Source organism: Geotrypetes seraphini, chromosome 3 (assembly GCF_902459505.1).
Source record: "Geotrypetes seraphini chromosome 3, aGeoSer1.1, whole genome shotgun sequence".
NCBI lineage: Eukaryota > Metazoa > Chordata > Amphibia > Gymnophiona > Dermophiidae > Geotrypetes > Geotrypetes seraphini.
Window position 1 is genome coordinate 320,508,829 of NC_047086.1, and position 12,492 is coordinate 320,521,320.

Below are 12,492 nucleotides of genomic sequence, written 5' to 3' on the forward strand. Positions count from 1 at the left end.
GGCGATGGCAGCTTCTGTGGCTTTCCTCCGATCTACGCCTATGGAGGACATTTGTAAAGCTGCCACTTGGTCTTCGGTTCATACGTTCACCTCCCACTACTGTCTGGACACTTTGTCCAGAAGCGACGGCCGGTTTGGCCAGTCGGTGTTACGTAATCTGTTTTCATTATTTGCCATCCTCCCACCTGCCCTTTTTTGGTTGGCTTGGAGGTCACCCACATGTGAGAATATCATGCCTGCTTGTCCTGGGATAAAGCACAGTTACTTACCGTAACAGGTGTTATCCAGGGACAGCAGGCATATATTCTCACAACCCGCCCACCTCCCCGGGGATGGCTTCTTTGCTATGATATGGAACTGAGGACCACGAGGTGGGGATGCGCCCTCTAGTGGGCAAGAAGGCTAGCACATGCGTGGTGCAGTGTGCAAACTTGAAACTTCTAGCAAGTTTGCTTGAAAAGCTGTCCGCGCTGGGGCTCCGTAGATGACGTCACCCACATGTGAGAATATATGCCTGCTGTCCCTGGATAACACCTGTTACGGTAAGTAACTGTGCTTTTGTGATATCCTATATAATAAAACCCTAAGCGTGCCTGCGGGATCGCGTCAGAGGGAATGTGCTACCGAATTGGAGAGCGGCCTGCGAGGTTCGTTAAAGCCAGCCACGATCGCAGGCTGCTTTGAAGAGGAGCAGGCCAGAAGATGCCAGGATGGAGGGAGGGTAAGAATGGGAACAATAGAGGGGGTCAGGGGGAGAGGGAAAGGGGGCTGCTTTGGGGGGGAGGGGTGTGCTGGGGACAGACAGCTTTGCTCTGGGGGGGAGACAGAAGGGGCCATGGAGAGACAGTTAGGGAGAGGGAAAAGGGGGCTGCTTTGGGGGGGGAAGTGTGCTGGGGACAGATAGCTTTGCTCTGGGGGGAAGATAGAAGGGGCCATGGAGAGACAGGGAGAGGGAAAGGGGGCTGCTTCGGGGGGAGGAGTGTGCTGGGGGCAGACAGCTTTGCTCGGAGGGGAGGTGGAAACAGAAGGACACAGACAGCGGCCAAGGAGAGAGAGAGAAAGAAACACAGACAGACAGACACATCTATTCTAGCACCTGTTAATGTAACGGGCTTAAAGACTAGTTTTATAAATAATGTGTAAAAAAATTAAAAGTGTAGGAACTTTTTGAAGATCCTTCGTATGTTTGACATGACAGCTATTATCAAATCTATAAATTTAGCAAGCAGCACACAGATTTAGCATGTTGCTGTTTTTGATTTAATAAGCAGTACTTGAGTTTAGCATATTGCTATATTACCATTTATTCTTGCCTCATTAAATTCATTCAAATTATTTATCAGTTCATAATAGAAACAACTGAATTGAGTGGTGATGATGGCTGTTCGCTAGCAACATGCCTCGTTGGAAGAAAACAGTCATCACCGAAGTGTCATAGCTTATTTTATTTCAAAAAGGTTGGGCTCAAATCGGTACACCAATTATCAGCAGATGACAAGTCACTACTTAGCGGTTAGAAATTAATCTCTTGGATGATGATCAAATCTGCTTGCATCATGAAGCAATGTACCACAGCAAAAATGAGATGATGCAAAAGAAATTCTGTAATCCGTTTGGAAAACAAAATCATCTAGTCAAAATGGGACTTTTGGAAGTTGATTTCGAAATGGCTGATAAATTGAATCAACTGACAAAAGACCCCACTAAACTGGGTCATAAAAGTTGCCCTAAATGTAAAGCTGAAATTGCTTCAATGGTAGAAACTGCAGTTGCATCATCTGCATGTTCTGATGACTTTGAAAGGACACTTCTGCCATGATTAACCAAAGCTTATCTGCAATGAGCGAATCTCCTTTGAAATTTCCAAAAGTAAGCAGTAGAGATAATGGGTTATACGAAACAAAAAAATAGAATAAGTACAAAATATGATAATGCACTAAATAACTTCTACCGCTGAACTAGCAGCTCAGGATGTTGGATAGTCTAGTCAAACCACAGAATGTATCTTATGTCAAGACTACATTGACCTGATTGAAGAAAGGAAGAAAAAAATTGGAATATCCAATGGAAAAAAAATTCAAATATTGACTTTGGCCCCATGGTCAATAAAAGCTACAGCTTCTGAGTTTGGAGTTTCAGAACATATGGTAAAGATGGTCCAAGGAAGAGCATGGTATTTTGTGTCTTGTCTGACCCAAAAGTTGGTAAGCAGTTGCCAAAAGAAGTAGTCGACAGAGGTACGAAAGTTTTATGAAGATAATAAATTTAGCAGAATGTGTCCTGGCAAGAACAATTTAATTTCTGTTCAAGTCAAGATACAAAGACGGTTGCTGTTGAGCAATCTGAAAGAGGTGTATGTAGCATATTGTGATAAATATGGAGCCAAAATCAGATTCTCAAAATCTTGTGAGCTTAGACCAAAATGGTGTATAACTGTAGGTGCTTCAGGAACTCATTCTGTCTATGTTTGCACTATACATCAGAACATCAAGTTCATATTGCAAGGTGCAAATATCAAAAACAACTACAAAGTGCTTTTGGAAAAAATGTTTGCAATTTGAACTCCAAAGATTGTAAACTGCAACAATGCCAAAATTGTCCCAGCGAGGAAGACTGACAGTTAATTTGGAAGAAACATTAAAGGATTGGATGATTTTATTGGCAAACCTGCAAACAAAATTTGGAAGCTGACAAATAATTTCGTTTCAAAGCATCAAAGTGAATACTTGAAAGCAAATTTAAAAGAAAGTGAATTGATCATTCTGATGGACTGTGCTAAAAATTACTTTTGTTGTATAAGATGCGGCACAGGGCTTTCATTGGGAAAATTTAGAAGCTACATTACATCCCTTTGTTGCTTACTACATTGAAATGCCTCAATATCCATTCATGTATTTATTCAAAAGCTGATTGAGTTTTTGAAGACAAAAACAAATGTTAACAGAATCCACTATTTTAGTGATGGCTCAGCTGCTCATTACAAGAACTATAAAAATTTTTGTCAAGTTGTGAATCATAAAAGCAATTTCAATATTGAGGTTTAGTGGAATTTTCTTGGTACAAGCCATGGAAAAAAATTTTATAATAGAAGTGGTGGAACAAAAAATGCAAAACAAGAATCATAGATTGTGGAATGTCAAAAGCTTTACATACTCAAGTCAGCACACATTGCTCAAACAGCCCACACAAAGATGGCTGATGAAGTGATTTTGCCCTTTCTAGTCTGAGGAAGGTTTTTCTCCCCGACAGGGTTCTGAGGCTTTTCTTCCATTACTGATGCATTTGGTCATTTGACGTTGCATATAATTCACAGCTATTTTGGTTATTGTGTTTGAATATTTTTTTTGCTGTGGGAGATTTTGTTTATTTTTGATTTTTTAAATAGTGGGGTTCCCCAGGGGTCTGTGCTGGGACTGCTGCTTTTCAATATATTTTATAAATGATCTAGTGATGGGAATAACTAGTGAGATAATTAAATTTGCTGATCATAGAAAGCTGTTAAATTGCAAGAAGATTGTGAAAAATTGCAAGAGGACCTTGGTAGACTGGGCATCAAAATAGCAGATGACATTTACCCCCTCTTCTATTAACCTACGCTAGCAGTTTTTAATGCAGAGAGCCGCACTGAATGGCCTGCGCTGCTCCCGACGCTCATATGAACTTTAAGAGCGTCGGGAGCAGCGCAGGCCATTCAGCACGGCTCTCCGCACTAGAAACTGCTAGCGCAGTTTAATAGAAGAGGCCCACAATGTGAGCAAGTGCAAAATGATGCATGTGGGAAAGAGGAACACGAATTATAGCTACATGATGCAAGGGTCTACATTAAATTCTTTTTTTAGGTGGTGACTTCAAGGTGTTATCACTGATGATACACTGAAACCCTCTTCTCAGTGTGCAGCAGCGGCTAAGAAAGCAAATAGAATATTAGGAGATTTTAGGAAAGGAATGGAAAACAAAAATGAGAATGTTATAATGCCCTTGTATTGCTCCATGGTGTGGTCACATCTCAAATATTGTGTGCAATTCTAGTCACTGCATCTCAAAAGAGAGATAGCAGAATTAGAAAAGGTACCGAGAAAGGCAAGGAACATGATAAAGGGGAGAGGATGACTTCACTTTTTCTCTTTTTGTTTCTGATCATTTTTTTAACCATCCTACAGTAGGAATTAAGAGCAGAGGTGTGATAATATCCTAATGCCTAGAGCCCAACATTTTGTTGTTGCAATAAGGTGTTGTAATAAGCACTGGCACAGCTGGGCAATACCTTTGTGGCTTGTACTTTGTCCTGCTTGATGTTTGTACACATGTCATTTATGATTGTCCATAGGTTGACTGGCTAACGGAAAAAATGAGAGAAGCTAACTTCACAGTTTCATCAATGCATGGAGACATGCCACAGAAAGAGAGAGAATCTATCATGAAAGAATTCAGATCTGGTGCAAGGCAAGTTTTATAAGTGTCTTTGTTGGGATAATTCTCCAGTTTTGTTTTGTGCATACCATGACAGGAATTAACATTACTCTTAATTTAAACCCCAGGGTATTTTGGGTATGGTCTTAGCCTCTTAAACGTACAGTTAGACCTGGATTCTGTATAGGACGCTCGGTCTCGGAAGCCGATGGGCATCCTATATAGAATCGGGCCTAAGGTAAACCCGATTCCCTAACCAACGTCCATGTTACAGACGCCGGTTAGAGAATCAGGTTATTGTAGATGCGGCCGCTAAGCTTATCGTGGCAAGGGATATCCCTGCCATGATAAGTTTAACTGCCGCCAGTCTCCCCACCCACCCTGAACCAATGCGGCAGGGAAATTTAGGAAGTCCAGCATAACCATGTTTGCATTATAAAGACGGTCTGTCTCAAGGAACACAATAAGAACTGGGGCTTCGAAATTGTAGAAACTTGAAAAATGAAGGCAGATAAAGGCCAAATGGCCCATCTAGTCTGTCATCCACAGTATCTACTATCTCCTCCTCTTCCTAAGAGATCCCAAGTGCCTGACCTATGCTATGCTTTCTTGAAATCAAACACAGTCTTTGTCTCCACCACTTCTGCCGGGAGATCATTCCATGCTCTACCATCCTACCACCCTTTCTGTAAAATATTTCTTTAAATTATTCCCGAGCCTAACACCTCAACTTCATTCTATGCCTTCTCATTCCGGAGCTTAGCCAAGCTGTATCTGTTCAAATGAGAGTGGAATAAAACTGTCTTTTAGCAGCTCCTATAGGAAACTTCTAGATCTTTCAGGATAAGCAGGAATTTAAAAGGTCCATTGAGCCAGAAGCCCTGACACAGAGTTTATATTCAGCTTTTACTTGGTTTCTACTACCCTTGTTTCTTAAGGTGTGATGACTTCCTTCTATATAGCTGGATGTAAATAAAATTATATCTTTTTTTTTTTTTCTTTCAGTCGAGTGCTCATTTCTACAGATGTTTGGGCCAGAGGTTTGGATGTCCCCCAGGTATCCCTAATCATAAACTACGACTTGCCCAATAACAGAGAATTGTATATTCACAGGTATTTCTTCTTTGTTTAAAATTGTCCTCTGAACAAGTCTTCATTTGTCACTTAGCGAACTCTGCATTTTCTTAAGAGTTATGACCTTTATGGTACACTAGAGGTGCTCATATACCTATTAACTGTTACAACTCAGTTCTTGTCATACCTGGTTAATCTATTTTTAATTAGTTTAGATGTCTGTGAGAGAGAATGCCATGGGGACAGTAAAAATAAATAAACTAAAATAATTGGGGACTTTTACCGCAGAAGTGGGAGCAAAGCTTTTTACTACCCCACAGGAGCGGTAAAAAGCCTTGTTCTCATGGTAAAAAAAAAGAGCGATTACTGCATCTCTATTCCTCTCACCCCGACCGCATTATCATACCCTGTAGAGCCTGAGTCGCCGATCCTCACAGGGCCTGCTTTGAGACCTTCCCTCTGCCAAAGTCTCTTCTTCTGATGTAACTTCCTGTCTTGTGACACGAGTTCATGTCTCAGACTGAGTTTGTTGAGACGGGGACAGAATTTGCTGGGGTGGGAAAGAGACAAGCTTTGTCCCCATGTCATTCTCTAGTCTAGTTTATGCTACCTTACACTAAATTTTTGTGAGGGAATTTGCTTGTTGTGTAAGTGACATTATTTGGGTTTTCAAACCTGCATAGGTGAGCATGGTCTGACTGTAGTTACACCTGTTGTAACATTTCATTATAAACAGAATTGGAAGATCGGGTCGTTATGGTCGGAAAGGTGTTGCCATCAACTTTGTAAAGAATGATGATATCCGTATCCTCAGGGATATTGAGCAGTACTATTCCACACAGATCGATGAAATGCCCATGAATGGTAAGTTGCTGCCAAAGCAAAGACCTTCCAATATGTTCTTTATCTGGTCATATAACAGTATACATCATTTGTGAAACCTGTCATGGGACCTATAAGTACTTCTAAAAGCACAAGTGATTCTTTTTGACAGTCTGTAAATATTAGATTGGTCAGAAATGTGTGGTATATTGTTTACTCCTGGTGGAATTCTGCTTGACTATGCAATACAGAATTTCTGCAGAATTGCACAGTTGCACAGAATTCCCTTTTCCCTCACAGAATCTCGACTGTGTCAGTATCTTTGGGTTGCAGTATCAGCAGCAATTCCCACACGCTGCCTGCCTCTAATCCGGAAGTCTTTCCATGGTAGAGGGGAGGCTTCTGGGTTAGCAGTCACTGCCAGTACTGAGACCCAAATAAGTAAGCCCTAGAGTACAGAGGAGGAGAGGAAGGAAAGTTGGTGGCACAGGGGGCAAGAAAGAGGTAGGAAAGTTGCTGACACAGAGGGAGGGAAGGGGTGAGAGGAAGGAAAGTTGGTGGGGAGGGGTGAAAGGAAGGAAATATGCATGGTGAGGGGAGATGATGAAATTGCACATAATGGAAGGGAGGAAGGGAGAGATGGTACATGGAGGAGGATAAATTTGACACAGGGCACAAGGAAGTGAGAGAGAGAGAGGTGTTGGACATGAGGGTGGATGAGAGGAGGGAAGAGATACACATGAGATGGAGGGGGAGAAGGAGGGAGATGTTGGATCCAGGAGCAGAATGGAGTGATAGAGAGATGCCTGGAAATGGGAGTGAGGGAAGAGAATGGGAGACATTCTGGACCATGCGGCAGATACCAGGCTATAAGGAAAATATAAGGCTATATGAGGGAAGGAAGAGAGAGCAGATGCTGGGCTGTAAGAGTGAAGGAAGGAAGATGCTCCCCCTGAGAGGGGAGGAGAGAGTGGCAAGGAAACGGATGAGAGGATAGATATAACGGAGGGTAGAAATATGGTAATAGAGGCATATTGAAGATGAAAGGGAATGGAGGGCTGAGGAAGGAATGAGATGGGGAAGGGAGAGAAGATTGAAATTGGATAGCTGAAAAGTGAAAAGAGAAGAGTAAGAGAGGCAGAAAAGAGTTAAAAAGGAATGATCTGATATGTCTGAGGCAGGTGTAGTGAAGGAATAGACAGGAGAGAGTAGAAAAGACAAATGGATAGCAACCACTTGAAGGAAAATTAGCAGACGACAGAAAAGCAGAAAAAAAAAAACCTGGAATCAACATGATGGAAAAATAAAACATCCAGACAACAAAGATAGAAGAATCCAGACATCAAAGATGGAAGAAAAACATTTTATTTTAAATGAAATATGGATAATAATTAGCAAAAATATTGTTTAAATTTTGGCAAATAAACTTGTGTGCAGAATTTTGAATTATTAAAGCTTGTAAAATTCACAGTCATAGGTAAAAAGAAAACAACCTTATCACATGCCGTTGGCCTATTAACACAAGAATAAACTAAGTGCTTTTACATAAGAACATAAGAATAGCCTTATTGGGTCAGACCAAGGGTCCATCAAGCCCATGTAGCCCGTTCTCACGGTGGCCAATCCAGGTCACTAGTACCTGGCCAAAACCCAAGGTGTAGCAATAGTCCATGCTACCGATACAGGGGAAGCAGTAAACTGCCTTTCTCAGTTCTCAGTCCCTACCCCCACAACACATCTGTACATCTTGTAATAAAACCAGAATAAGTCCCACAAAAATGACATGAGCTGTAAGCTTATACTCCCCAGTCAAAGAGGTCCCTGATGCAAAATTCCCTTAGTAAACCACCACCCTTAGAAAGTAAACTGAGATAAATAATAAAAACTCCTAGGAAAAATGTCCATCCTCCCTCCTTACCACCCCCCTCCCCTAAACTCTGGGGATTCTGGGCAGTGTCCTCCTTATAGTTTTATGTGTCCCTTGCTCGCCATCCCTGAAAAGTCCAGAGTCCATTCAAGATCAGACTATGGGCTCTGGGAGACAGGGTTTGAAGCTACCTATCTCATATACCAAAAAACATTTTTTGGCACTTAAAAGTAAATCAGCCAGATCTTGCTTCTCACAACATAATATATAGTTTATTTCTCCAAAATGATGGTGGAGATTCCTGTAACCAATGAGTCATAGTAATATAGCAAATGACAGCAGATAAAGACCTGAATGGTTCAATTTATTTTTTTTAAATATTTCTGGGCCATAGAGGTCTGCCCGGTAGTGTCTTTAGGTTCTAATTAGAGAATGACACGATGACCCGTTACCGTGGCTAGCCATGGATAACCGCAATAAAACAGCAGGAACAGGTAAAATTTATATCTGCTTACCGCCGGTGTGAGAACAAAGCTTTTCGCCACTCTGTGGAGCGGTATACAGCTTTGATACCGTGGGGATCCCCATCCACCACAGCTCCTCGATATTCCACTATCCCTCCCCCTATCGCAAGTCCAGCAGCTCCAGGCCCTATCCCCCCTCGCTCGTGGGTCCGGTGGCTCCAGCCCACCCCTCCTCGCTTGTGAGTCTGTTCTCTGGACTAAAAACAGCATCAGGCCCTTTGCTGATTTGGATAGTAAAGTTCAATTGATTGACTCAATACTAGCCGTGTTTTGGCAAACAATGCCTGCATCAGGGTTCCATACAATTATAATCTGATGGTCAATTTGCCCAATTTATTGAACTCTCAAAAAAAAGTCTACACAAGTTAGTAAAAATCACAAAAAGAATATGAATGGAAAAGTTCTGAACTCTTCTGGATTTGATGCTTTATCTCCTGCATTAAATTTGAGAGTTGCATAATTATAGATTTGATTCTGGAGACCCTTTTGTAAAGAATTTCAATTCTAGGCAACAGTATAAGATATCCTTTGAAGAAACATGTTTTTCTTTCCTCTTGGTATTGGAGACAGAAAAGGATCTAAAGTACTCAGTAAAATATTGTGTGATATTCTGTGCAATACAGCTATCTCATAATTCACACCTATATTCTATTAACAATGTTGGATTCTTCTGGGTGTAAAGTGTTTTATAGGAGTGTTTAGTGTCATGGACAAATGTATCCTGTTCCTTATATTCCTCTGCTTATGTACACTGTCCTGGATCCTGCCAAAAAATGTGATCTCTCTGGATCCTCAATGCTTAAATCAAAAATTTTGGAATCCTATGATTAGCACAGAAATTTTGATTAAAGTTTAAATTTATTAATTAGATTCAAACTTGCTTACAAGTATTGGGCCAGAAGTTGGATTCGCTGCATCAAGATTAAGTAGACCAATTTTATCCTAATCTTTTAGAGATGGCTATTGTTCAGCTACAACAGGATATATTTTCAGTGGTAGCAGCTAATGAATTAATTTAAATAGCACCAGCATTTGATATGTACCATATATACTCAAATATAACATTCTCTCACCCCTTTTTTAAGGGGTAAAATTTTAACTTGAATATAAACCGAGGGTTTATATTCAAGTGCCACCCAGCTAAATACTCACCCACCCATCCCGAACCTAGCGCTGGCCTCTCCCTAGGTCCACCTTAAATCCTGTTCTAGTGGTGTGGTGAGAGAAACCAGGACGGGAGCAATCTCTCCCTCCCCCGAAGTGAGGTGTCAGGTAGAGAATGACATGGGAAAAAATTTGTCCCTGACCCCGCAACCACCATTCCCGTCCCCGTGACTACTGTCATTGCAGCATCCATACAAACTTCAGTACTGCAATATTTAGCTTATTCCTTCCTTATAAATCAAAGTTCTGGCTGCTGAACTAGAGAAAGATGTTCAGCTGGCAGGGCTTTGTTTATAAATTTTTATCAACAAAACTAATATACTACTTTATCCTAAAGAAAAGAAATATAAAAATTTTTTTCTACCTTTGTTGTCTAGTTTCTGCTTTCCTCATCTTCTCATTCAGTTCCTTCCATCTGTCGTCTGCCTTCTCTCTGCATCTTCCATTTGCTCTGTTACTGTGCCTCCCCTTCCATCTCTCTTTCCACCCCCCCAACCCCACTCCCCAATTGGTCTGGCACCCATCTTCTTCCCTCCGCTTCCCCCATAGTCTGGCATCTCTGTTTTCTTCCCTTCCAGTGTCTTCTCCCCACTCTCTCTTCCACATTTCCCTTCAGCGTCTTCTCCCCACTCTTTCTTCCACATTTCCCTTCAGTGTCTGTTCCTTTTCTTTCCTCCACCACCCTTCCCTCTCACTACCCCCCTTCAGTGTCTGTTCCTTTCCACCGACCTTCAGCACCCCTCAAACGGTCCGAGCATCTCCCTCCCTCTTACCTTCATGGCGTGTTTTACTTTAATGTGTAATTTGTTCAAGACGCCGGAGCCTGCCTGAAGTCACATGCATCTGCAGGCAGAAGCTTCTCCTCTGACGCAACCAGAAGTTGCGTCGGAGGAGAAGCTTCCACCCACAGACGCATGTGACTTTAGGCAGGCTCTGGCGGCTTGAACAAATTACATATTAAAGTAAAACGCACTAAGAAGGTAAGGGGAGGGAGGTAGATAGATGCGGCTGGTAGGTAGAAAGGAGGGGGCCGCGCACTTTTCCTCCCTTAACTGCGGAAACAAGGCCGGTCCCTCCCTTAATTGTGGAGTCAATGCCATTCACCACTCCATGGGGCGGTGGATGGCCTTGTCCCCGTACCCGCACTTTTTTCCCCCCTACCGATTTCGGCAGGTAACCCGCTGCTAGCCGCGGGTAACAGCCACCGTGTCATTCTCTAGTGTCGGGTCCTGTACCAGCTGTCAGCTAGCTGTAGAATCACCACACATCCCTCTCTCCCTGCTGTAGAATCAATGCGCACTTCCTCCCTCCCCTGCTGTTGAATCAATGCATGCCTCCTCCTTCTCCTCTCACCCTTCTTTCATTGGAGAAGCAGCATAGGCCTCCCCTGGGCCTAATGTATCTTAATCACTGGGGAGTTCAGCGAGACTGCACGGGCAGGAGCATAAGAGGATCGCTCCTGCCTCGACTCGCCCCACTGGACCACCAGTGATTAAGATAGGCTCAGGGGGAGACCTATGCTGCTTCTCTGAGGGAGGGATGAGGCCTGTGGTGACTCTACAGCAGGAAGGAAGGGGTTTCGCATTTATTTTATAGCAGGGAGGAAGGGGATTCGCATTGATTCTACAGCGGGGAAGGGGTGCGTAGTGATTCTACAGACACCTGGGACAGCACCCGATTCCTCACCTCGGGAGGAGGGATAGCTCCTGTCCTGCTTGGCTCACCACACTACTGGACCGCCAGGATTTAAGGTGGATCCAAATCTAAACAGAGACAACCTCCCCCCCTTCAATTTTTGACCTTTTTTTGGTCCAAAAATCTTGAGTTATTTTTGAGTATACATAGTATATTCAGCACCACTGGTGGTTTAGTTTGTTGCACTGTGTGTGTGTGTCATTATTGCTACTATATTTATTAATTTACAGTGAGCCCTCCGAATCCACGATTTCAGTATCTGCGAAGTCGGTTATTTGCAATATTTTTTTAATAAAACTGCATTCCGGACCTTCCCCGCCTCCCTCCTGTTTTCCCCCCTGGCATCCCAGACCTTACCTGGTGGTCTAGCGGGCTTTTGGGGCAGGAGCTTCCTATGCTCCTGCCCTATGCAGATCACTCAGGAAATGGCTGCCGTGAGCTCCCGTCGTAGTCTTGAGAGACTATGGGAGCTCACGGCAGCCATTTCCTATGATTGATCTGCACGGGGCAGGAGTGTAGGAAGATCGCTTCTGTCCCAAAAGCCCGCTAAACCACCAGGTAAGGTCCAGGTTGCCGGGGAGGGAGGTGGGCATGGGTCAGAGCCGGCCAAAAAGTTATTTGTGAATTTTCAACATTCGCAAGCCGGCTCTGCCCCTAACCCCCACAAATACTGAGGGAGAAGTGTTTTTATTTAGCTTTCCCTCTGCTCTTCACTATACTGATATTATCAGGCTAATGAGAGACTTTTGATCTAATATCCGCATAGTGATCAAGATTTGATGAATAAAGAAGTTACATATTCACTAGCAGCCTGTGGACATGTAATTTCCTTTGAATATTGACCTATAAGCTTTTACCTACTATAATAAAACCCTAATCGTGCATGCGCACTCCTACTTGCGTGTTGTTTTCTGTGATCAGAAGGTCTACGGCAGG

At 42.8% G+C, this 12,492-nt stretch overlaps 1 protein-coding gene across 1 annotated transcript in view; it reads left to right on the forward strand.

Moving 5' to 3' along the window:
* Window positions 1-12,492, forward strand: part of EIF4A3 (eukaryotic translation initiation factor 4A3) — a 77,117-nt gene that overhangs the window by 63,343 nt on the left and 1,282 nt on the right. Inside the window, exons 9-11 of the mRNA XM_033938294.1 lie at window positions 4,328-4,443; window positions 5,416-5,523; window positions 6,221-6,348. Coding sequence (XP_033794185.1) covers window positions 4,328-4,443; window positions 5,416-5,523; window positions 6,221-6,348 — 352 coding nt within the window. The remainder of the gene's footprint in view (window positions 1-4,327; window positions 4,444-5,415; window positions 5,524-6,220; window positions 6,349-12,492) is intronic.